Source organism: Typopeltis vanoorti, chromosome 12, assembly GCF_054136105.1.
Source record: "Typopeltis vanoorti isolate ZY-2024b chromosome 12, IOZ_Tvanoo_1.0, whole genome shotgun sequence".
Classification (NCBI taxonomy): Eukaryota; Metazoa; Arthropoda; class Arachnida; order Uropygi; family Thelyphonidae; genus Typopeltis; species Typopeltis vanoorti.
The window spans coordinates 132,343,103-132,368,230 of NC_143560.1; the positions used below are offsets into that span (position 1 = coordinate 132,343,103).

The 25,128-nt window shown below is 38.0% G+C and overlaps 1 protein-coding gene across 1 annotated transcript in view; it reads left to right on the plus strand.

Annotated features, from left to right (window-relative positions):
• LOC150101230 (MAM and LDL-receptor class A domain-containing protein 2-like) overlaps positions 1–25,128 on the plus strand; it is a 1,363,156-nt gene that overhangs the window by 1,205,882 nt on the left and 132,146 nt on the right. The window contains exon 46 of the mRNA XM_090402193.1: positions 1,847–1,922. Within this exon, the coding sequence (XP_090258319.1) occupies positions 1,847–1,922 (76 nt within the window). The remainder of the gene's footprint in view (positions 1–1,846; positions 1,923–25,128) is intronic.

A 25,128-nucleotide genomic window follows, 5' to 3' on the forward strand; every position in this document is an offset into this window, starting at 1 on the left:
CAGAGATTTTCATGAGAGAGTGCGTTTTGATCTGTTGTGAGCAAGCTCGGCAACCATCTTGCGCAAAGCTTTTTCATTTGCAATTCTTCATGCAAAATATATCCTATGCATTCTTTTGAAATGCCTATAGTCTCAGCAATTTCACACACTTTGACTCGCCAGTCATCACATACCATATCATGCACTTGATCAATGATTTCTGGTGTTGTTACACTTTTTGGGCATCCTCGACATGAAACATCTTCAAGGCTGGTATGGCCATGTTTAAACTTGGTAGCCCATTTCTTAATTGTTGAAAATGAAGGAGAAGAGTGACCATAAACTTTTATGAACTTCAAATGAATTTCTTTTGGCGTTAAACATTCTTTTACAAAGAATTTTATAACTGCAAGATACTCGATTTTATCCATTTCCAGGGATACAGACAACACTATTGCTTCAGACAGCTGTATAAAACAAACTACTACTTGATAGAATGACTTGCAATTTCACATGGATGATTATGATAGATGTACCAACTTGGAAAAAAAATCTTCCTGATAGTGTTGTCCTCTATGGTCGAAGCTGAGAACTTTTCAGACCACCGTCATACTTTGGAGGCAGTACAAGATGAATAATGCTAATAATCAGTTACATGAAGAATATAACAGTTCATAAGGTTCTGCTATCCAGGTGGGAGAATGAGTAAGATAATTATGGTGTTAAACATGTCGAAGAAATGAGCAAGAGAGTTAGTCATGATTGTGGGGACAAATTATCTAAGTGACATAAGGTTGATATGAGGACAAATATCAGGAGACTATTGAAAAGAGTGAAAAATAACAGTGTAGTAGGAAAGGCTGTCAGTGTGTTGCTGAGGTATGACGATGATGAGTTGCCACCGAGAGCCAAAATCATGAATGGTATGCTAGCGGAGTTATGTCAGGCGAAGGGAGTACAGTTTATTGATGTATGACATGTGTTAGAGGAAGAATGAAATCATACAGGCATGATGGGTTGCATTTGAATGGCTTTGTGGTGAGTACACTGGAGAAAGTGTTGCTGGATGGAAGTACAGTGTGTAATGTGTGCAAGAGATCAGAACAAAGAGATGAAGGGAAAAATCAAGAGAGTAGTATTGAAAAGACAGAAGTGCTTGGCAGTGGAAATAGTAGTATTAGTGTGAGAGATGAAGAGAGAATGGGAATGCAAGAATGGTTTTCATGGTGATGAGGATATGTTGGAAAGGATCCAGAGAAGATTCACAAAAGTGGTCAGTGGTCTTTGAATTGCGATGTATGAGGACGGATTGAGCGAATGAGTTGCAAAGCCTTGTGAATACGTATGATTGTGTTATGTAAACTAGTCGTGTTGTTATCATGTTGACATGGAAGAGATTTTTAATAGAATGGGTGAGGGGCTAGAACAAGAGGCCATTGCTGGAAACTGTATTAAGAAGGTGTGTGTGTGCATTGGAGCAGGTTCTTTGCATGGAGAGTGGTTGATGAGTGGAATGCATTGCCTGAGTGTGTTGTAAATGTATACATTTGGAATCAGGTTAAGCCACAGTTGGATGAGCACTGTGTGCAATAGTATGTACCTCCCACCATAAGTCTCTGACTCTATGGAGGTTAGATGATAATGATAATAATATCAGACAGGATTGCTACTAATATAGAGGCATATTCAATGAGAATAAATTTATTCTTAAATTTATATCATAGTGTTATAGTTATTAATTGTTATATTAATTGTTTATTTTATGAATTTTCTCATTTTTATTTCTAATCACATTAGATACTTTTAGGGAATTTCTATAATATGTGATTTTTTGCTTATGACTAATTATCATTTCTATGTATTTCAGAATGTGTCATAAATGGCAAAAATTTCTGTCAAAATAGTGGAGTTTGTCTATCTGAAATGAAATTTCCAGCATGTAGGTAAGTATAAGTTTTATTTCCATTGCTGTGTTTAGATATTTGGTGCATTCCTGTTGACTACACCACTACATATTAGATATAATTCAACTATATACCTTTATAATTTAACTACACACCTTTTTTTGTTTCCAAGTGGTTTGAATTTCAAAATAGAAAAAAAAAAAAAAACATATATATATATATATATATATATTATTATTATTTTTGTTATTAAGTGACACCATCAGGGAGTCCAGAGACTCATCGATGGAGGCCACCTACTCTACAACACTCTGTCTCCACCACTCAGTCCACCAACTACAACGAACCGCAACTACACCAACAACATCTACCGCCCACCACCACCACCAGTATTTTCATAGACAATCACAAACATCCATGCCCACGGTGGACCTGCAGCCTTTTGGATGGAGGAACTTTTGGTTCATTATGCTAACCACTCGGCCAACCAGGCCAGCATATATATATATATATATATATATATATATGAAACTAAACCACAAGTCATACAAATACATGTCCCTGAATATCATATATAAAACGTATCCTCTTAATTAATCGTATTAACCATTTAACCCATTAAGAGATTGAGCCTTCAGACATATTTATAACTTGAAAAAAATTCTGTACTTTTAGCTTATTTTCTAAAGGAGCACCCCTTCTATTTAACCATTGGCTTTTTTTTTACTGCAGTTAAATTAAGATATGAATGATATGTATTTTAAACATAGATTAAAAAATAAATAATATGACAAGATAATTTTTGACATAACTTTGGAGAATCTTCATGTTTGCTTTAAAATTTTTTGATGAGATAACATCAGAAAATATAAAATTGATAAAAATATAAACGATGCTCTTAAAACAATAATGAGCTACAATAGGAGTTTAAGGAACTATTAGTTAGATTAAAAATGTATGGAACTTTTTTCAGTCGAGTATAGAGTAGAGATAAAAAATATGGAAACTGAACATATGGAAATTAAAATATAAAAATTAAAAATTAAAAACAGAGGAATACATACAGTGGTGCCATAATGGGCTCATGCAAATAATGAACAACTGAAAAATAAAAGTTAAAAATAGAAATATGCCTTTACAGTGTGCAAGCCATTTCAACATATAAGTCATCTTCAGACTCAAGGAAATAATATTTCCTTGAGCTCTGAATAACTCTGATAGATCATTATTGTTTTAAGAGTCCCATTAAATGAAGAGACAGCATAATGAACCAAAGAGAATGAATTTCTTGAGTTTTTTAAGGGATAACTACCTTAAGCAGAGGGTCTTGGATTTGATTATATCATTAGAAGATATTGTTTTAAATGAAATGGCAAATCTTCCTCCAGTTTGTGAACATGACCATGAAGGGCTCACTTGGATGGTGGCCAGCGATATCAGGACTTTTATGGGAAAGGATTATATATAGAACTATAAGGCAGGCGATTATGACGAACTCAGGACACGGCTTACAGTGATATCATAGAATGAGGAACTGAATGGGAAGGAAATCAATGCTGTTTGGTCCACACTCAAGAATTATCTGGCAGAGGCAATGACTTGGTATATTCCAAAGCTCAGGAGATTAAATAAGACAGGTGTAAAATGGATCACTGAAGAGGCGAAGCATGAATTCTGGAAGAAAAAGGCATTGTGGAGGCAGCAGAAGATGCATTGAGATGAGGAGTACAAAGAGCAAGCAAGGAAGGTTACTCACTTAGTAAGGATAGCAAAAGTGCAGTATGACAGCAGTTAGCAAATGATGCTATAAGAAATCCTAGGGAGTTTTTTGATATGTAATATTTAATTTAATTTTGAGCAGTGGAAAAGGGGATGAGGACCAGCGATGGTGAGTGAGCAATAGGTATATGAGGAAGTGAGTAAATTTGATGTCAACAAGGCCACGGGACTTGATGGTATGTCACTATGTGTATTGAGGGAATGTTCCAGGGAGTTAAAAACACCTTTAGCTTACCTTTTTTAACATGATTCTTAGATGGGCCCAAGTTTCAAAGGAGTGCAAAGAGAGAAAAATTGTTCCATTTCATAAAGAGGGTGATAAGACTGAGGCATCAAATTTCAAGCCAATCTGCTTGTCTGGAGTTGTGGAGATGTTAGAGAAGGATTCAGAACTGGGTTAACAGCAGCAGAATTCTCTTTGATGGACAGCATGGGTTTGCTAAAAGATGATCATGATTTAGCAGTCTGCTTACCTATTATTATTATTATTATTAAACAAGACCTCATGGAGTCAAAGACTCATCTGGGCGGTCCTTTTATCACACACACATCTCATCATACCGAACCTTCAACACACTCAAACTCCTTGCAGACACCACACTCTCAGGCAAGGCATTCCAATCATTCACAACTCTGCACGGAAAAAACCTGCCTCTCACTCCCCTACTCACACCCTCTTTATACAGTTTCCAGGGATGACCTCTGGTTCTCCCTGGTTATAAAGAGGTGACAAATACATTAAACAATTGGGGGATGCATATACAGTGTTATATTTAAATTTTGGAAAGACCTTCAATATGCTGTAACATGACAAGCAGATTAGTGCATTGGATTGGAGATTAGCTGTGCGATAGGTATCAGCTGGTCGTGTATTGACATGTGATATCAAAGAAGAGAAAAATCTGACTTTTTACTGTGGTTAAATTAACACATAAATGATATGTCTTTTAAGCATATACATAAAATAAAATGATATGAAAAGAGTAATTTCTGGCATACCTTTGGAGAATTTTCATATTTGCTTTAAAATTTTTTGATGACATGACATCAGGAAATATAAAATTGGTAAAAATATTCGTCATAATCACCTGCCTTATAGTTCTATATATAATCCTTTCCCACAAAAGTCCTGATATCACTGGCCACCACCCAAATGAGCCCTTCATGGTCATGTTCACAAACTGGAGGAAGATGTGTTATTTCATTTAAAACAATATCTTCTAATGATATAATCAAATCCAATACCCTCTGCTTAAGGTAGTTATCCCTTAAAAAACTCAAGAAATTCATTCTCTTTGGTTCATTATGCTGTCTCTTCATTCCAGTCTACAATATCATAATTGAAATCACCCATAATGATCACCAAAAGCCAGACCAATTTGCCTAAGCATTTCCATCTCACTGCCTTCGACATTACCAGGACTAGAGTAACATGCCACTAAACATTTCATGTCCACCTCACTACACATCATACTGCTTCAAAACCACTGTCATTTGGTCCTTGGATCTCCACTCTAGATGAGCACAACCATTATGCCATTATTAATAGCACGCCTCCCCCCCTTTTTACTTTGTCTGTCTTCATAAAAGACTACACGTACCTCCATCTCTATTCCTGTCAGAATGTGATCCTCATTCAACCATGTTTCACCTATTTCAACAATTTTGGGTGAATGAACTCTATTGATGCCCAAGAGTGGTCTGAAAAGTTCTCTGCCCAACAATAAAAAAACGAATTTATAATTTCTCCAGTGCCATTATCCCATCCTGTAGTGGTTCTCAGTAAGATCTGCAAAATACCCCTCTACAGCTGCAATCACCTCTTGATTCAAAGAAAAAAGCTGACTGGTGAGGAAGAGTTTTAGTTTTGGGAAGAGATAGGTCAGAGGGAGACTAATCTGGGGAACAGGGTGGATGTTCCAACAATTCATAGTGCAGATCCCTTAATTTTCTCATTGTTAAAACACCTTTGTGGGTAAGTGCATTGTCCTGATGAAAGGTGATTTTTTTTCTTCTGCAAACTGGGTCTTTTCTCATGAATTTTTTTGTCTAGTCTGGTTAAAAGATCAGAATAATATTCCCCTGGTTATTGTTTTACCCTTTTCAAGATAATTAATAAACAAAATGCCTTTAGCATCCCAAAACATCGATGCCATGACTTTTCCTGCTGATGGAACCAACTTGTCTTCTTTGGCACTGAACAACCAGCTTCTGTCCACCATTTCGTTTTGACTGCTGTTTGGATTCTGGTGTGTAATGGTGAATCCAAGTCTCATCCATAGTAATAAATCGATGCACAAAATCAGTTTTATTCTTGTTAAAACACTCCAAGCACTGTTCAGAGATTTTCATGTGAGTGCGTTTTTGATTTGCTGTGAGCAAGTGCAGCACCCATGTTGCGCAAAGCTTTTTCATTTGCAATTCTTCGTGCAAAATATATCTTACACGTTCTTTTGAAATGCCTATAGTCTCAGCAATTTCACGCACTTTGACTCACTGGTCATCCAATACTATATCATGTTTATCAATGATTTCTGGTGTTGTTACACTTTTTGGACTTCCTTCACGTGGATCATCTTCAAGGCTGGTACAGCCACATTTAAACTCGGCAGCCCATTTCTTAATTGTTGAAAATGAAGGAGAAGAGTGCCCATAAACGTTTATGAACTTCAAATGAATTTCTTTTGGTGTAAACCTTCTTTTACAATGAATTTTGTAACTTCACGATACTCAATTTTATCCATTTCAAGGGATACAGACAACACTTTTGCTTCAGACTGCTGTATAAAACAAACTACTTGATAGAATGACTTGCAATTTCACATGGATGCTTATGATGGATGTACCAACTTAGAAAAAAAAATCTTGCCGATAGTGTTGCCATCTATGGTCAAGGCCGAGAACATTTCAGACCACCCTTGTACATCAGTTATGAGACAAATACCGTAAAGCAATGAACTGAATGTTCTATGCACCCTGTCTTCTACTCACTGGGATGCTGACAGATGTGCTTTGCTTCATTTGTACAGGCACTGATGAGATCAAAATGGGATTATGAGTCCCAAGTCGATGCTTCTGCCAGGGAGAGTGCACTGTGATGACAAGACTATATTCACCATCAAACCATCAGAATTGCAGTTGGTGCATTTCGAACATCATTGCTTCCTAGTGACATATGAGCTGTGCATAATGATTTGCAGAAGAGTGGTTTGCGGGAGGGGTTCATAGCCATGCCCTCACCAATCATCATTTGCTAAAGTGAGCTAGTTTTGAGGTGTCTCCATTAGCGGTGATTCAAACTTAACATTTATTTCCATTTTATTTCGTGTGTGAACTACAGAAAATGTAAGATCATATATATAAATGATTAAAAGCATACATTTAAAGAAATAGACATTAAAAGAATATGAATCAAAAGCATATATTAAGAGTCAAGAATGCCAATTGCATAAAATATTAAACAAAAACATAAAATGTCAAATTTCACTCATCCAATGATTAATATACTTTAAAGTACCATAAAATAAAATATTGTTCCATAACTAACATTTTGCATTTTGATTAATTTACTTGTTTTTCTGCCATTACTGATTATTTTCTGTGTACCCCTGAACAGCCCAGCAGTACTCCCAGGTATATGCGTACTACCGGTTGGAAACCACTGCTCTAATATATATTAGAGCAGTGGTTCCCAACCGCTGAGTGTTGGGAACCACTCAGCGGTTCCCAACACTGAGTGGTTCCCATATCCGCTCTCCAGCCACAAGGTTGTGGGTACAAATCCCACTGTGGGCATAGATATTTGTGATTGTCTGTGAAAATACTAGTGGTGGGCAGTAGATACCGCTGGTGTAGATGATGATGGTAGTAGCGGTTCGTTATAGTTGGCAGATTGAGTGGTGGAGACAGAGTTGAAGAGTAGGTGGCCTCCCTTGATGAGTCTTTGGACTCTCTGGAGGTGTCGTGTAATAATAATAATAATTATAATAATATATATATTATATAAGATATAAGTATATCTGTTATATAGTATATCTATTACTAAAGACAACCAAATTAATAAAACAAGAATCCCCTCCCCACATAATATTGGTAATTGGATTTCATGCGTGGTATGAGGGGGTCTGGAAAGTTCCTGTAAACACCAAGAACAAAAAATTATATTAAAGCAACTGGTATTAACCACAAGAAAAATCATACAAGGATATAAGAACAAAAGTTACTTTCATAACGCTTCTAATAGTATGTTCTTTCTTGAGGTTATATCAGTTGCTTTAATATCATTTTTGTTCTAGGTGTTTATCAAAACTTTCTGTGTGTGTGTGTGACTTCTCACAGTAAATCTTTTGATGATAATGATAACAATAATGATAAATATAAATGCTAGACTCTGTAAATAATATCACCCTCATCCATTGAATTCTGTATATGAGTTCTTACTAATTTTTTGGAAATCTTAAAAAACACGGGGAACATACAAATTGGTCTATGGTTGTATACCACATCTTATGTAATGGCACTGTGTTACTCCCCTGTCACTTCTCAGAAACTTGGATCAGTGCAAGATTTAGCAACATTTAGCAACATTTAGAGCAGGGGGGGGGGGCTTTTTTTTTCTGCCAAGGGCCATTTGGATATTTATAACATCATTCGCGGGCCATACAAAATTATGAACTCAAAAATTAGCCTGCTATATTTGCTCAGACATTTAATTAACTCACCTTTAATGTGATGGCTGGAACTGCTTCTCTTTAGTGAGGCATGTTATGTTAGCTGGTATTGATGATGTTGCTACTTGCAACTGCTTTTCCAGGTTTGTGTCGGTCAGTCTGGAGCGCAGTCGACTCTTCGCGATGGTAAGCTTTGAAAAGAACTGCTCGCAGCAGCAAGTTGTTTTGAACACAGATGCATTTTTCAATGCATGTCTCCTCAAAGTGGGAAATTCATCATTGCTTATGTAACATTTATAGAACTCAAGCAGTGGGAGGTTGTTGTACCTAGCTTTAAGCTCATCATTGTTTTGCAGCTGAATGATTTCGTGTTGTAGGTTATCAGGCACATCAGTTGGCTTGTCAATCCCTTTGTTTACTTTTCACATACTTGAATTTTTCATTAACTGCCTCAATTAGTTTCGCACATTCACCAGCATATTCAAGTGTCATAAAAGGCTTTTATCCTTCTAGAGTGGGGAAATTCACCATGTTATTCCTTTCGAGTTGCACTTTCCACACCCTTAGTTTAGCTTCAAATGATTTCATGTTTGAAAGCAGGCAGCTGAGAAGCTGGTTGGGGCCCTGCAGTTCAACATTCAGCTCTGAGAGGTATTTGGTAATGTCCACCATGAACGCTAGAGCACATAGCCACTTGCTATCATTGAGTTCCCTGACAGGTTTTTCCCTTCATCTCCATGAAATGCTTGACTTCATCCCGCAGTTCGTAAAACCGCATGTTCCCGCAACTCAGCCACTGCACTTCACAGTGATAAACAAGATCACTGTACTCAAATTCAAGATCATTCAGCAACTCCTTAAACTGGTGGCTATTAAACCCTCTGCTTTTGACAAAATGTATGCATGACACTACTGTTGAACATCGCATTGTTAATCCTCTCATTCATCCATTTTACACAACGTTACTCAGCTGTTTTATCTTCAGAATACATTCACACATTGATACTGTTATGTATTTCTTTGTCAGTTCCCAAGCAGCATTTATTTCCTTTTCACTCAACTCCTCATTCCATGCTATAGCTCCAAGCTGTTTCCTAAGCTTGTCATAATCACCAGCCTAGTACTTCCACATATACCCTTTCATCACAGAAGTCTGCATATAGTTAGCCAGAACTTAGATGATCGTTCATGATCATTCTTACCAACTGGAGGAAAATGTGAAACCCCACTCACAGTTTCTTTCTGTGATGAAATAATCAGATCTAAAACTCTCAATCCTTGAATGCCCTCCTTTATATGCTGCCCAAAATAGTTATCTCTTCATTCCTATCTATACCTCCATAATTAAAATTGCCATAATAATTACCCTTCACTTGTTCACTAATTAAAGTTATTTATACATTTCTTCATCACCACCCTCCACATTCCTATAGCAATATGCAACTAAATATGCCTTCCTATCAATTCCACTTTACACCACACTGACTAATTATTTACATTGCAACTGCTTTCCTCTTTCATGTCTGTCTTATGTGGACATAAATTCCCCTGCTATCATCAGCACTCCCTCTCCCCTTCTTGTACTTTCTAACCTCACGAAAAAGTACTGTATCCTTCCATTTCTATTCCCATTAGGATATCATCTTCATTCAACCATGTTTCACTTATAATTATTATTATACGGATCCCTCCATAGAGTCTGAAGATTCATTGTGGCAGACCCAATCTATCCATACAAAATATCATACACCTCACCTTGAACCCATTAACCTCTCTACCAGCCAGGACGGATGAAATAGTGAGGCCAAATTGCATTTATACGTGTAATTCAATAGGTGTTACAGAATCATATCCAGATTTTGCTGGATGTCTATAGACATCATGGCCATTTGGGGTATTAACAGAAAAAGCACTCATAACTGACTCTGGAAACCCATTCCACTTCACAACAAAAATTCTAGTCCTCACACCCTTACTAAACACACCTTTATTCAACTTATAGGGATGACCCCTTGTTCTGGTCTCTCTAGCCAAGTGCTGAAACATTCCCATGCATCAGTCCTATAAATTCCTTTAAGCAAATTAAATGTTTCTATCATATCTCCCTCTTTATCTCCTATCAATCAACTTCTGCAATCTACATTCACTCAATCTATCCTCATAGGAAACCACCCTATATATCTCTAACTTCAGCTATTTCCTGGAATACAGTGCCATCAATGTGATATACAGCTTGTAATCTATTTTTCTCAAAATGCATAACTTCACATTTCTCCACATTAAACTGATACCCATTATCTTTTGCCCATACTGACAGCCTATTTAAATTGTCCTGCAAGCTTTCCACATTGCCTTGATTAACTATTACTCTACCTAATTACACATCATCAGCAACAACCAACTGAGTATTTCCTTTCAGGTTATTTCCTATATCCTTTATGGACAAATTAAACAGCAATGGTCCCAACACTGAACCTTGCTGCACACCACTAGTCACCTGTTTTTGCCTCAATTCTGCCCCTCCACATATCTCTTTTTCATATCTGTCCAGCAGCCTCCCCCTTATCCACTTAACCAGTGTCCTGTCTATCCCAATTTGTTCTAATTTGTGTAACAGAGTTCTGTGCAGTATTCTGTCAAACGGCTTTGCAAAATCCTGCAAAATTCTTGTCTAGCATTTCCTTATCCAAATCAGCTCTTACTCTATTATAAAAATTGAGTAAATTACTGAGGCATGATCGACCCTTCACAAAGGCATGTTGACCCTAATACAGTATCGTATGTTTATCTTCCCATTCTTGAATTCTCTTTTTTACTAATTTTTCTAATACTTTTTACCACTACTCCTAAGACACTAATTTGTCTATAATTTGCTACTGCAGTCTTAGAACCTCCCTTATGCAAGGGAGTTATTTTGCCCTCTTTCTACTTGCCTGAACTCTACTAGAGCTGAAACTTAAATTAAAGAGCCTAGTCAGTGGCATTGCCAGTTCCCTTGCACATAGCTGATATCCCGTCTAATTCCACAGCTGTATTTACATTGAGATTCTGCAATATCACGAGAAACTCCCATTCATTCACCTCTATTCCCACATCAGTGTCTGTCACTTATGTTAAAGCAGTAACTTGACTAGGATGGTATACTCTTGCAAAGTGGTCACTCAGTAACTCAACTGTTTTATTTGATTCTGTCTCCTCGTGACTATCATCATTCATTAAGGTTAATCTTCCATAGTCATTCTTCCTCTTACTTGCTACATAATGAAAGAACTTTTTTTTGGTTTTGTTTTCTCCTGCATGGCTAGATTCAGCTCATAATCTGATTTTGACTTCCTTGTCATCCTGGTCACATTTCTTGCCTGAGCCTTGTACTGTTCACAAGTTTGCTGTGAACTTTCTCTTTATATACTCGCCACAGCATTTTCTTCTTCTGCAGCTCGTGCTTAATGATATTACGCATCCATCTAACTCCTACCCGATCAAACCTCCTTGCCTTAGGTATACAATTTAATACTGCTTAGTCTAGATGACACTTAACTATATCCCATGTACTACTACCATCCTTACTCTGCAGTGTTTTATGCCATGGCACAGATTTAAGCTTTTTCCTCAGCTTGTCATAATCACCTGCATCGTAATTCCACATATACCCCTTCTTGACAGAACATCCTTCATGATTTACAATCTCCCAAGTCAAGAGTCACTTTCACTGAAGTGACTCTTGATCACTTCATGGTCACTTTCACCAATCGGTGGCAATACGGTCATCTTGGTTATTAGATGGCTCTTCTGATCCTATGACCAGGTCCAATACTCTCCCACCCCTGGTCCCCTCCATCACATGCTGCCTTAAGTAATTATCTTTCAGCTGGTGTATAAATTATATTTCCTTTCTGCTATATGATCTTTCATTCTTCAACTTGAAGAATGAAAGATCATTGAAAGTTGAAGTTGAACTTGAAAGTTGAAGTCCCCCGTAATAATCACTTGTCCTGTACTCATTGTACTAATTTGGCGATGCATGTCTTCCAGATCATTTGTGGAATTCACTGGCCTATTATAACAACCAACTGTATATTTTGTCTTAATGGCCTTAATCTCACTCCAGACTGTTTCAAATGAAAAGCTACCCTCCTGTCTGCAGTTCATCTGCTATGATTTTGGGGTGAATAATCTCAATAATTGAAACCATTTCATCTATCTTATTTGTTATATTCCTGGCGTTTTAAAATAAATACAGCAGTTCACTTTTAGGTCTACAACCAGTCCTACCACTTGTTGGTTATGATTTCCCTGCATATGATCTTGGCTAATCATCTTTATCACTGCTTACTATGTATCACTACCCAACACATCACTTTGCTCAACTACCCCACTCACATCCCAATCTATTCTATTTCTATGTTGGATAAGTTCTAAACTAATCTACATAAGTTTAGAATATTGGAGCATTCTCAAAATGTATTTAAACAACATCATGGAAAAAAAAAAGCATTTGAAATATCAGGTCAAAAACATTCAGGCAAACTTCTCCAAGCAACAGCTATTGGAAGAATGTCCATAATGGTAGTGCACACAAAATGTTTTATTATTATTATTATTATTTTTATTATTATTATTATTATTCAGGTCTCCATGGAGTCAACAGACTCATCGAGGGAGGTCCCTCCTAGGAAACACAAAGTCTATCATACCACTCCTTAAACGCATTGACCATTCTCGCTCTCACCACTCTATCAGGCAATGCATTCCATGGTTCAACCACCCTCCATGCAAAGAAACCACTCCTCACCCTTTTTCTCACAGTTTCTTTTCGTAACTTCCAAGGATGGCCTCTTGTCATGACTCTTTCCTGCTGTTCAACTAAGTGAAAGAACTCTCCAGTGTCAACCCTGTAACCACCTCTTAACAGTTTAAAAGTCTCAATCATATCACCTCTCCTTCTATCCACCAAACTCTGCAGTCCACACTCCCTCAGCTGATCCTCTTAACTAACATTGTACAGTCCTGACACCATCTTTGTTATCTGCCTTTGTACCCTTTCCACATTTAATTTATCCCGTTCAGATCCTGGGGACCAGATCTGAGAACAATAGTCTAAGTGTGGTCTGATCAGAACTGGTAATTAGTTTACGGAATTAACAATACATATAAAGTATATTAATTAAAGATAACTTTAATAAATAACTTCTGTATTTCGGCAACGTCTTTGAGTGGGACATTAGCGAATTTGAGTGGGTTTCTTTAAGTGGGACATTAGTGAATAGAGAGGATTCACTAATGTCCCGCTCAAAGAAACCCTAGAGCTCATCCAAGCCAAGTTTCCTCCCGATATCTCAGCCCAATTTCAGTTCACTATGAACTCAGGCTATTTCGTTTGGCAAGGAAAGTTCTACAAACAGATAGAGGGGACAGCCATGGGTTCACCACTTTCCCCACCCTTGGCCAATTTCTTTATGGAGACCTTTGAAGAGAAAGCCTTAAACTCCGCCCCACAAAAACCCACTATTTGGCTTCGTTACATGGATGATGTGTTCGCTATTTGGCCACATGGCTCAGACTCACTCCACTCCTTCCTAACTCACTTAAACAACCAACACCCCAGAGTCCAGTTCACCTTAGAAAAAGAGGAAAACAACACCCTCCCCTTCCTAGACACTTTAATCACCCGCCAGCTTGATGGATCTTTGGTTTCCTCTGTTTACAGAAAACCCACCCATACTGGCAGATACATTCACCAGCAATCCCCCCCCACCACAATATGGGGTTATAAAAACACTATATAACAGGGCAAAATTAATCTGCTCAGATGACAAGGCCCTAACTACTGAACTAAACCACATCCACAACACTTTCTTAGCCAATGGCTATGATCCCAAAAAAATCCAAAAAATACTCAAACCAGTAAACCACAACCCCCCCCCCCCCACCCAATAAAGATTACACCAAATCTATCACCATCCCCTACATCCAGGGCACCTCTGAGAAAATAACCAATATCCTCAGAAAATATGACCTTACTTCCTGTTACAGACCATATAAAAAGTTGGCATCCCTTATCCGCTCTACCAAAGACCAACCACTTCCCCTAGACCTACCTGGTGTATACCAGGTCCCTTGCAGCTGTAAATTGTCCCACTTTGGCCAAACAGGCAGAACAACAAATATCAGGATTTCAGAATACAAAGACTACATCTGGTTTCACCAGTACAGCCGATCTGGGCTGGCAGACCATGCCTTAGATACCCACCACAGAATTCGTTGGAAGAAAACAAAAATAATACACCGCAGCAAGTTTAAATACGAGAGATTATTCAAGGAATTTTCAGCAGCTCTAAAAAACGTTCCTAATCTCAACAAATTTCGGTGCATGAAACTACCCCAAATTTGGGAGACTTACATTTTAAGAACTTCAGCCCAACTGCCAAGTCAACCAAATTAGCCCACCAGAAGGCACCATTAGGACTTTAGGAACAATATCAGTTTCTTGCTTTCTTCCTCATTTGCTTTTGTTAGTGCCTGCGTGCACATACCATATCTTTATGTTCCTGAAGATGGCAATGTGACGTTGCCGAAATATAGAAGTTATTTATTAAAGTTATCATTAATTAATATACTTTATATGCGTTGTTAATTCCATAAACTAATTAACAGTTATGTATGACCAACGTATAAGCCTTGCTACTAGAAAAGGTCTGATCAGAGTCTTATACAACAGAATGATAACCATTTTATCTCTGCAGGTCAGTGTCCTTCTCATTATTGCAACAATCCTCTGTGTTACCTTCACTACCTTTGCAATATGTCCCCTAAATTTCAGGTTTCTATCAATCATCAACCCCAGATCTCTTGTCTCCCCTACTTCCTCCAATTTAACTCCTCCCATAGAGTATGCAGAGTCCCATCGATGTGTCCCAAACCTCAAGACCTTACATTTTGCTGCATTAAACTGATACCCTCCCCCCATTCATTTGCCCATCTATCTAGCTTATTCAAATCCTCTTGCAGGGCTACCACATCTGCAGTATTACTAATAACCCTTCCCGACTTCGCATCATCCACAAACACCGAATAACATAACATTACCATTATCTGCCCAATGCTGTATACAGTCCCTCACTACTTTCTCCAAGATCTTACTAACTACTGATGACACACAAACTGGCCTATAATTAGACACTTCCAGTGTGCTACTGCCCTTATGCAATGGCACTATCTTACCTTCCTTCCATTCCATGGACACCTTTCCCACAGCCAGACTTTCATTGAAAAGCCAGGTCAAGGGCACTGTCAGTTCCTTAACACATTCTCTCAAAACTCGTGGTGAAATTCCAGTCCCACAGCTTTACTAACATAACTCTAGAGTACTCAGTATATAGAACACACGTTCCTCCTGCATCTCTAAACCTCGAACCTGCCCTCTCCCTCTAGTATTAAAATTGATTCCTCCAGGATGAAATACTCCAATAAAGTGTTCATTGAACATTCCCACAATGTCGTTCTCCCACAGTCATTTCTCCTCCTACTGGCCACATAGCTAAAAAATTCCCTAGGATTTTTCTTGGATATAAGGGCCAGATCTTTTTGCCTTCCTTACCATATTAGTCACTCTCCTGGCCTGTGTCTTATATTCTTCATGCATCTTCTCTTCACCTGTCTTCTTATATCTCTTCCATAGCCTCTTTTTCGCATGCAGTTTCTGTGTAATATTGTTTGTCATCCACTTTACTCCAAATTGTGTTTTCTTCTTCACTCGTGGAATACAGCTTACCATTGCTGCTAACAAATATTCCTTCATTCACAGCCTTCCAAAGCCTCCACTCTTAGAGGACATAGGTCATCACTTATCATAAGCAGTACTCCATTACCATGCTTTCCCTTCCTATCCTGCCCTAAAAATAATGTACCCAGCAACTTCTATTCCTGTTATTATATCCTCTGCTGTCAACCACATCTCGGTGATCCCAATAATCTTTGGCCAGGCTGATGCTATCAGTGCCACCAATTCCTCTCCCTTATTCTGAATATTCCTGGCATTAGTATAAAACATAAAAATGCCATTGCTTTTATACCCAGCATTATTCCCTCTAGACTCCACTGGGCTCAGCGTTACCTGATGTCGTCCCCCTTCTCGCAAGTACCCATTCCCACAAGAGGCCATCCCTGCTACCAGCACACTGACTCGTTCAGAACAGCAATCTCTCTAGATGCCTATATCCTTCCTCATTCAATTGCAAGCGGTCTCTCGCATACAATTCCTATCTGCTCTCAATTGCACTCCAAGCTTCCACATATTGCAATCCTCTCTTCTGACATATTCCCACTATTATGCCATTCAATATCACTGCTCTTCTGCTCAGCTCGTCACTATCATACCTAGGCAACACACACTATCTTTCTCTCTGTGTCTTCTTTTGTACAATCTCAAGCAAGGATCTCATATCTCTCTCTGCCCTATTTACACCACCACTGAAGTCATTTGTTCCCACCATCACAATCATCTCATCCACCCTTTCACCTCTCTTAACTGCCATAGCCACACTTTCTATCGTTCCTCCTGGCAAACACTCCTCACGCATCCTATCTTGAACACTATGGATCATTGAGTCCTCATACATTACACCTCTTACCACCCTATTCCTTGATTGCTCACATGCATCCCTAACTCTCTCTCTCCTGTAACACTTTCTCTCTGTGCTCCCCTACTTACCTTCCTTCCTGACATCACTCTATCCCTAGTCCCTGTGCTCCCTTGCATACCTCTCATTCCCTCTCTCCAGCTGTTTCCATTCTTTCCTCTTCTATCATTCCCATATCTGAAACTCATTCCCTCTCTTCCACTTATCCTATTCTATCATTCATACAACTCTCTCTCTCATTCCCTCTCTTCTACTGTTCCCATTCTCTCCTTTTCTATCACTCCCATAAATCTCTCTCATTCCCCCTCTTATACTGTTCCTATTTTCTCTTATTCTACCATTCCCATAACTCTCTCTCTCTCTCTCATTCCCATAACTCTCTCTCACTCCTCTTCTGATTCGCTTTGCATTCGTCTCTTCCATTTGCCTAATTTCATATTTCACACTTCTCATCTCAAATTCTCATCAATATGTTAAGCATTTAATTAGGAGTAATATTAGAGTAGGACCTCACGATATTCTTAATGAGAATATTTCTGTTGTAGTAAATGATAAAGGAGTGGTAGCAATCAGATTTTTTTTTTAATCTCATCCACATACTAAAAGCCACAAGACCTATAGCACACTAATGCCCCATGTGGGCAATAGGAATAGAAGAAAGGAGGAGTCTGTTCACATTTTGCTTGAACAGCTGAGATTGTAATCTTTTAGGAAGGCAGAGTGTGGGAGACTGTTCCAAAGAACAGAAGTAGGTGGAATAAAAGGAGAGGGAGTGAAGTTGGTTTGATGAGTTTTAAGATGGATTGTAAAAGGGTTTTGGTTAGCAGTGGTTCTTGTTTTAATGATTTTGGAGGAGAGTGGAGGAATAACAGTGGGCAATTCAACAGTGCACTGTCCATGAAAGTATTTGTAGAAGAGGCACAAGGCAGAAACTGACATATATTAGAGAGGGATCATTAATTATCTGGATTGCCCTCTTCTGGATAGAATCAAGCAATCTTAGGGAGGAATTTGGTGCACCACCCCAAATATGCAAGCAATATTCCATGGCTGGGCATATTTGCACTTTGTATAGAGTTAGCAGCTTTGAATATGTGAAGTAGTGTCTCATACAAAAAAGTACACCAGCTTTTTTGGTGGCTTCAGAAGCTACATTTGAAAGCTATCGTTGTGCCAGGAAAGATCGGGGATGCAAGTCAGTCCAAGAAGAGAAATCTGATCATGTTTAGATATCTTAGTATTACTGAAGATAAAGGGGAGAGATGGAAGCTCTTTCTTGTGAGAAATCAGACAGAACTGAGTTTTGGGGGTACTGAAGTTTACAAGGTTGTCCTTGCCCCATTCGGATATAGCTAGGATATCTGAGTTCATGTCCCTGGTCATGGTAGATCATGAGAATTCTAATACTTGAGCACTAACAAGTTTGTCAAATGAATTAGTTTTTCAGTGCCATTTATGCAAATCACATTTTCATTACCTTGCATTGTCTTACTGCTTACTGCCACTAACTCATCGTCATGTACACATGCTGTTTTATCAATCAACATTGCAAACTCGTTGCCACTTTTGCTTGCTGTCATACTGTTACCGCTCAAGCACTCAGCCTTACTGTCAAGTCTGTTTGCTCCCGTAGCTATATCCACGATCTTTTGCTTGCTACTGCTTACATTCAACAATATGTAATCCTTCACTTTCTGCAAATTTAAGTCTTTGTCCAATCTCTTTTCTTTGAGCCATACCTTTTTTTTTTTTTCACATTTGATGTCTGCAGACACCGTATGGTCACTGCCGTACCTCACATTGTTTTAGCAATGATGTTTTCTGCTAGAATAAGTGGTAGGGTCGCAGATTCTCTTTCCACATAAAGTTTGTAGGACAATCACAAACATTCATGCCCAAGTCACAAATTACAATTTTCTAATGACATATACTATCTATAAAAGTGTTGGAGAGATCCTCATAGAAATTATTATTTCTTCATCGGAATGATTGGATATGGGTGCACATATTTGTATTATACATAAATTACGCTGCTTATTGATTTTCAATCTAAGAGTTGTAATTCTCTGAGAGACTGGTTTAAAATCGAGAATGTTATTTTTCCATCTTTTATGGAAAAATTCTCCTTGACCATGATCTCTTTCAGCAGTATGTAAAATATAATTGCTAGTTTCAGAAAGTCCAAAAATATCACAATTTATTTTTTTCCAGTGGTTTATACAGCTGTTCTTTTCCATCCCCTTTCCAAGTTCTGATATTATAAGTACAGATGTTCAGTTTCCTTATCAGGGTGCTTTTCACAGATGTACTATCCAAAAAGGACCTCCCATCCAGGTTTGAGTCAATGCTATCTTTAGTCTGAGAAGTAGATATCACATTTGAGATGACATGCCCATTTTGGCCTCGGCTGCTACAGCCTTCAATTCTTATAAACTCCATTTGTTTAAGAGAGGGGTATTTAGTCAATCTTTCCATGATGACCAGGTGTCTTGAGAGTCAGCCTACCAGGTAAGGCAAAAAGATTGAGCCCTAGATAAATTTGTGCCTTATAATTGTGAAGTGAAACAATTTTACCTTCCTACCACTCTGTGATGTACTGTTGTAGGACTCTTGTTAAATAGTTAAACCAAAGATGCTAGCTCCCTGAAATATTCCCTTACCTGGGAGAAAAGACACACTCCTACTGCATGAGGAGAAAAAAAATATTGTAAAATAGGAACGATTCACCCCCCCCCCTTGAGTACTCTAATAGTATTGGGAGGAAGGAGCAAGAAGAAGAAAAGAAAGAAAGAAGAGCAGGGACCAGTCTGCAAATAATATAATGAATGTATATTACATGAAGTAAGGCATGGTCCAGTATCAGGCACCTTGGGTTTGCCACTCCCATATACTCGCTAAAGTGAGTACTTGAGAAATTTATAGCCTATCGCTACCACTGTTTAGTAAAACAATTTTACCTTCCTACCACTCCTTTATGACTTTTACTGTTGCAGGACTCTTGTTAAATAGGTAAGCCAAAAATGTTAACTCCTTGAAATATTCCCTTAAGATATGTGGTGATATGTCAAGAAATCCTGTTGTCTTATTCACATCAAGCTTACTTAACTCTTCATATACCTCTTCAAGAAAGCCATCTACTCCATCTCACCAATGGCCCAAAATAGATCAGACCTCCACAGTACACTAGTTTTATGTGCTGCAAAGATTTTCACATCAATGAGGATGAAACACACTGATCAACTGCTCACTGAATACTTTATGTCCTCAGCAGCAGTTACTAATGTACCATTTTTCATCCATTAACATCATCTTTCCATAATAATTCTTTTTTTCTACTTGCCACATATCAAAGATACTCTCTAGGAATTTTGTTAGCCTGGCAGCATCTATATTACTATTCAGTATGAGTGGAAATTTGCTACTTTCTGCTCTTGCTAATAATTTCTGATCTATAAAAGCCCCAGGTGACATTTCCACAGTGATCGCTACATGTGTTTTAACGCTGTCCAGTGTTCTACCTCAAATATTTTGTGTTCTCTCATTGCAGCCCATATGAGTGTCTCTCTTATTTTTGTTCCCAGAAAATCAGTTTTATTGTTTTATATTAGAGTGGTTGTAATCTGGTTTGTGGTAAAGAGGACTCCAGTTTCAAATAAGTTTTTTTGAAATAATTAATAGTATATAAGTGTATGTTCATTAGTAAGAGTTGCTGTAAATGTTGTGCACTTGTAGTGTTATTGGTGTGGGATATTTTGTTTAAATTTATTTACAAATTCGTTGATATTAGAGCTTAGCCTAGTAACCGGCAAAGGAGAGATGGCAGCGGCTTTGTGGGCAGCCATGCAGGAATTTAACTTTGACTTCACTCATTTCGTAAATGTGAGGTGTGCTATAAGTACTCATTTTATTACATTGATAAATTGTGGATATTTAAGGCAGATGGAAGGAGGGTGTGTGTGAAGTGTGAGCTGAATGAGGACTTGATGAGTGCAAATATGTTTATGACAGAAAGTGTTAGTAGCGAGAATGCCATGAGGAGAATGAGTGCTCATCTAATATAGAAGGAAGGTGTAAAAGAAGAATAGCAAAAAAATGTTTAAAAAGTTTTGAAAAAGCGAACGAGTAATCTGAAAAACTTGATCGATGGTAAGAAAGATGAAAGTGATGCAAATGTGGCAGAAGGTAACGAAATTGAGAGAATGAAAGTTTGATGCAAGGTTCGAAAGCTTGAAAAATCGAAAAAATGAATGAAAGCAAAAGTTTGACACAAGGTTCGAAAGTACAAAAACTTGAAAGCATGAATGAGAGAGGAAGATTGACGCAAGATTCTAAAATATGAAAATTTGAAAGAATGAATGACAGCAAAAATGTGACACAAGATTCGAAAGTTGAGTTGGTTAAGATGAGGCAAGAGATGAAATGGATATGGAATGAAGTTAAGAAAATTCAGGAAATGTATAGGAGAGCGAAAATGATTAAAACAAATAATGTTGGTATAAAAGAGGTAACGAAAGATCTTTGAGTGGTGTTATATGGTGATTCAATTACAAAAGGGGTGCTGGATGAGAGGATGCACAAGGTATGTTTTACTGTAGGTAGAATGAATAGAGTGATTGAGTCATTGGATAAGAGGGAGTAAGTGAGCAAAAGAGTTGGTGGTTTTAAGAGGTACAAATGACTTGACTGCAAACAAAGAACACATCAGATTGATCGTGTGGACAGACTTATGTGTTCGTCAAACATGTTGTTTATTATTTTAACGGTATAATAGAACACAGAAACTAAGTAAATAATTAATTTATTAACTTGATGCTGATATTTCACTGGTATTATAACCAGCATCTTCAGAGCACAAAAACACTGTTTGTCACAATACGCGAGACTAAAACAGCATGGTGTACTTAAACAAAATTGTAGCAGCAACACAAAGACTAGAGTCCTGATTTTGGCGCCCTCTATCTGGAAAAAAAAAAAAAAAAAAAAAAAAAACGCTATCATATATTACTAGAGTCCCAGAAAAGTGCTAGTTTTTCTTAATATGACTGTCTCCCAGATCTTCGGCAAGTTAATACAGCCATATTTGTTGAGATTTGGAGTGTGTTTTAGGGCTTCTGTCACCTCTAAGAACAATCTCTCTAATTTATATGGGTTTCTGTGTAGTACTTTTGTGTTTTTCCAGTTGATCCTGTGTGCAGGGGTATCCAGAGCATGGTCTGCTAGGCTCGACTTCCCATAATGATATTTCCGGACGTATCGTTTATGTTCGCTGATGTGGATATTCACAGTTCTTCCTGTTTGACCGTAGTAGGCTTGATTGCATGAGCAGGGTACTTGGTAGACTCTAGTAATATATGATAGCGGTTTTTTTTTTTTTTTTTTTTCAGATAGAGGGTGCCAAAATCAGGACTCTAGTCTTTGTGTTGCTGCTACAATTTTGTTTAAGTACACCATGTTGTTTTAGTCTCGCGTATTGTGACAAACAGTGTTTTTGTGCTCTGAAGATGCTGGTTATAATACCAGCGAAATATTAGCATCAAGTTAATAAATTAATTATTTACTTAGTTTCTGTGTTCTATTATACCGTTAAAATAATAAACAACACATCAGATTGATATCAAGAGGTTGCTTAGATGTTTAAAAGAAAATAGTGTGACAGAAAGGGTAGCAAGTGCCTAGGTATGACAGTGGTGAGATGAGGTGGAGAGCAAGGATTATGAATGGTATGTTAGCAGAAATGCGTAAGGAGAAAGGATTGCAGTTTGTTAATGGGTGGAATGAGTTTAAAGGACGAAGTCAACTACATATATAAGAGTGGTGGACTGCATTTGAATGGTTTTGGTGTGAGTTGCTTGGAGAGACTGCTGCTGGAAGGTAGAGAAGTGTACACAGAGAATGAATCTGATGAAGTGGAAAGCAATCTGGAAGAGCAGGAGAGTAAGACAGAAGAGATTGAAGAGGCGGTTATGAATGAAAGGGTGAGCGGCATGAGTATAAAGAATGTTTGTGTAAGATGGACAGTGAAACAGGGAAGCTCAGGATGGACAGTAGAACACAGCAGCAGAAAGGTGGATGCTCCAAGAGAATGTCAATGCATGTGTAGACAGGAAAAGAAGGGGGTGACCTGGGATCGAGAGGAAACAGTTGAATTTAAAGAGAGTTCTGAAATGAATAAGGACAAAGGAAAATGGTTTGAGTTGAGCATGGAGAAATCACATTAATATGAGTGGTATCAGTGGAACTAGCTATAGATCCAGGTACGAGCAGCTGTATTTGTATACTAATTCTGGAAATGTAAAAAACAAAGCAGATGAAATGGTTGCATTAATTGAGTTTGTTCACCAAAAAATTGTTGGAATAAGTGAGACATGGCTGGATGAGGACGACAGCCTAACAGGATTGTTCCATGAGGAGTGCTATTGATGATACAGAAAGAGTTATGTCCATACAAAGTAGAGATGCAAGAGGGAAATAGAGTTAGGGGCTTTCAGCAGTATGGTGTGTGATATAGGTGAATAGAATGAAATACTTGGTTGGATTACCAGGTTGGACTACCATTCACATTATAAGGTCTATAACATGTTATAGACCTGGTAATGTGAATGGTAGTGACTATGAAATTATGAAATGTATAATGAAATTAGTCAAGCAAATAAGAAAATTGTAATCATTATGGTTGATTTTAATTATGGCATTATAGACTGAGAAGATGGGATAGCAACTGGAAGTAAAGAAAATGACTTTCTTGATTTTTTGAGGGATAACTACCTCAGACAGTATGTAACAGAGGGCACACGAGGATTGAGGATCTTGGATATGATCATCTCATCAGACGATGTAATTATAAATGAGATGTCCAATCAACCTCCAATTGGTGAGTGTCAAAATGAAGTAATTACCTGGGTGGTTGCCAGCAGTGTGAGGATCTCTGTGAGAAAAGGATATATGTGAAATTACAAGGGTGGTGATTATGAATAGCTCAGGAGAGAGCTTGCAGGTGTAGCATGGAATAAGGAGTTAGCTGGTAAAGAGATCAAAGAAGCTTGTGGGATATTCAAGAACTATCTAGTAGAAGCAATATCTAAATGTATTCAAAGGGTGAGAAGATTAAATAATGTAAGTATGAAAAGGATGAATGGAGAGATTAAGCATGTGATACAGAGAACACAGGTTATGGAAGCAGCATAAGAAAAGTGGAAATAACCAATTCCATGAGGACCATACAGACCAGACAAGGCAGGTGACATAGTGTTGGTGAGGGTAGCTAAAGAGAGGTATGAACAGTAGTTAGCTAATGAAGCCAAAAAGAATCCTTATGAGTTCTTTCGATATGTAGCCAGCAAAAGAAAGAATGATTATGGAAGGATGACATTGATTGGAGAAAATGGTCTAAAGACAGCTGTTGCAGAAGGTGTGGTGGAGATACTTAATGAGCAGTTCATACAGGTCTTTCAATCTTGTGAATGTGACTTCATGGAGAGATTAAGAGCAGTTGATGATGGGGAGGAGAGACTGACTGTAAGTGAGCAAGAGGTGTATGGGGAGTTGAGCAAACTAGATGTTAATAAGGCTGTGGGATAATATATCACCACATATTCTGAAAAAATGTGCAAGGGAGTTGATGCCGGCCGTGATATCTTTTTTTAATACGAGTCTTGCACTGGGTCAAGTTTCTAAGGAGTGGAAGGAGGGCAAGATTGTCAAGATTGTGCCACTTCATAAAAGAGGTGATAGAACTAAAGCATCACACTATAGGCCTATTCTGTGTGTCAGTTGTTATGAAAACTATAGGCCTATCTGTGTGTGTCATGAAGCTTGTGAGAACTAGGATCCACAATTGGGTTGACAACAATGGTATTATCTTTGATGGACAGCATGGATTTGCTAAAAGGAGGTCATGCTTTAGTAATCTACTTACTTATTAGAATAAAGTGACAGCTTCCTTGAACAGAGGAGAGGGAAAAACAGCAATATACAGTCAGGTCTCTTTTTATGCGGTAGATACATTCCACAGAAAATCGCATATCAGAATACATGCAATTTACAGACAAAAAAAATACTTGTGGTGGTGATGATGGGCCGTAGATGGCACTGCTGTGGTTGATTGGTAGTAGATTGAAATCATTTTAATCATTTCAGCAGTGGTGGAGATGGAGAATT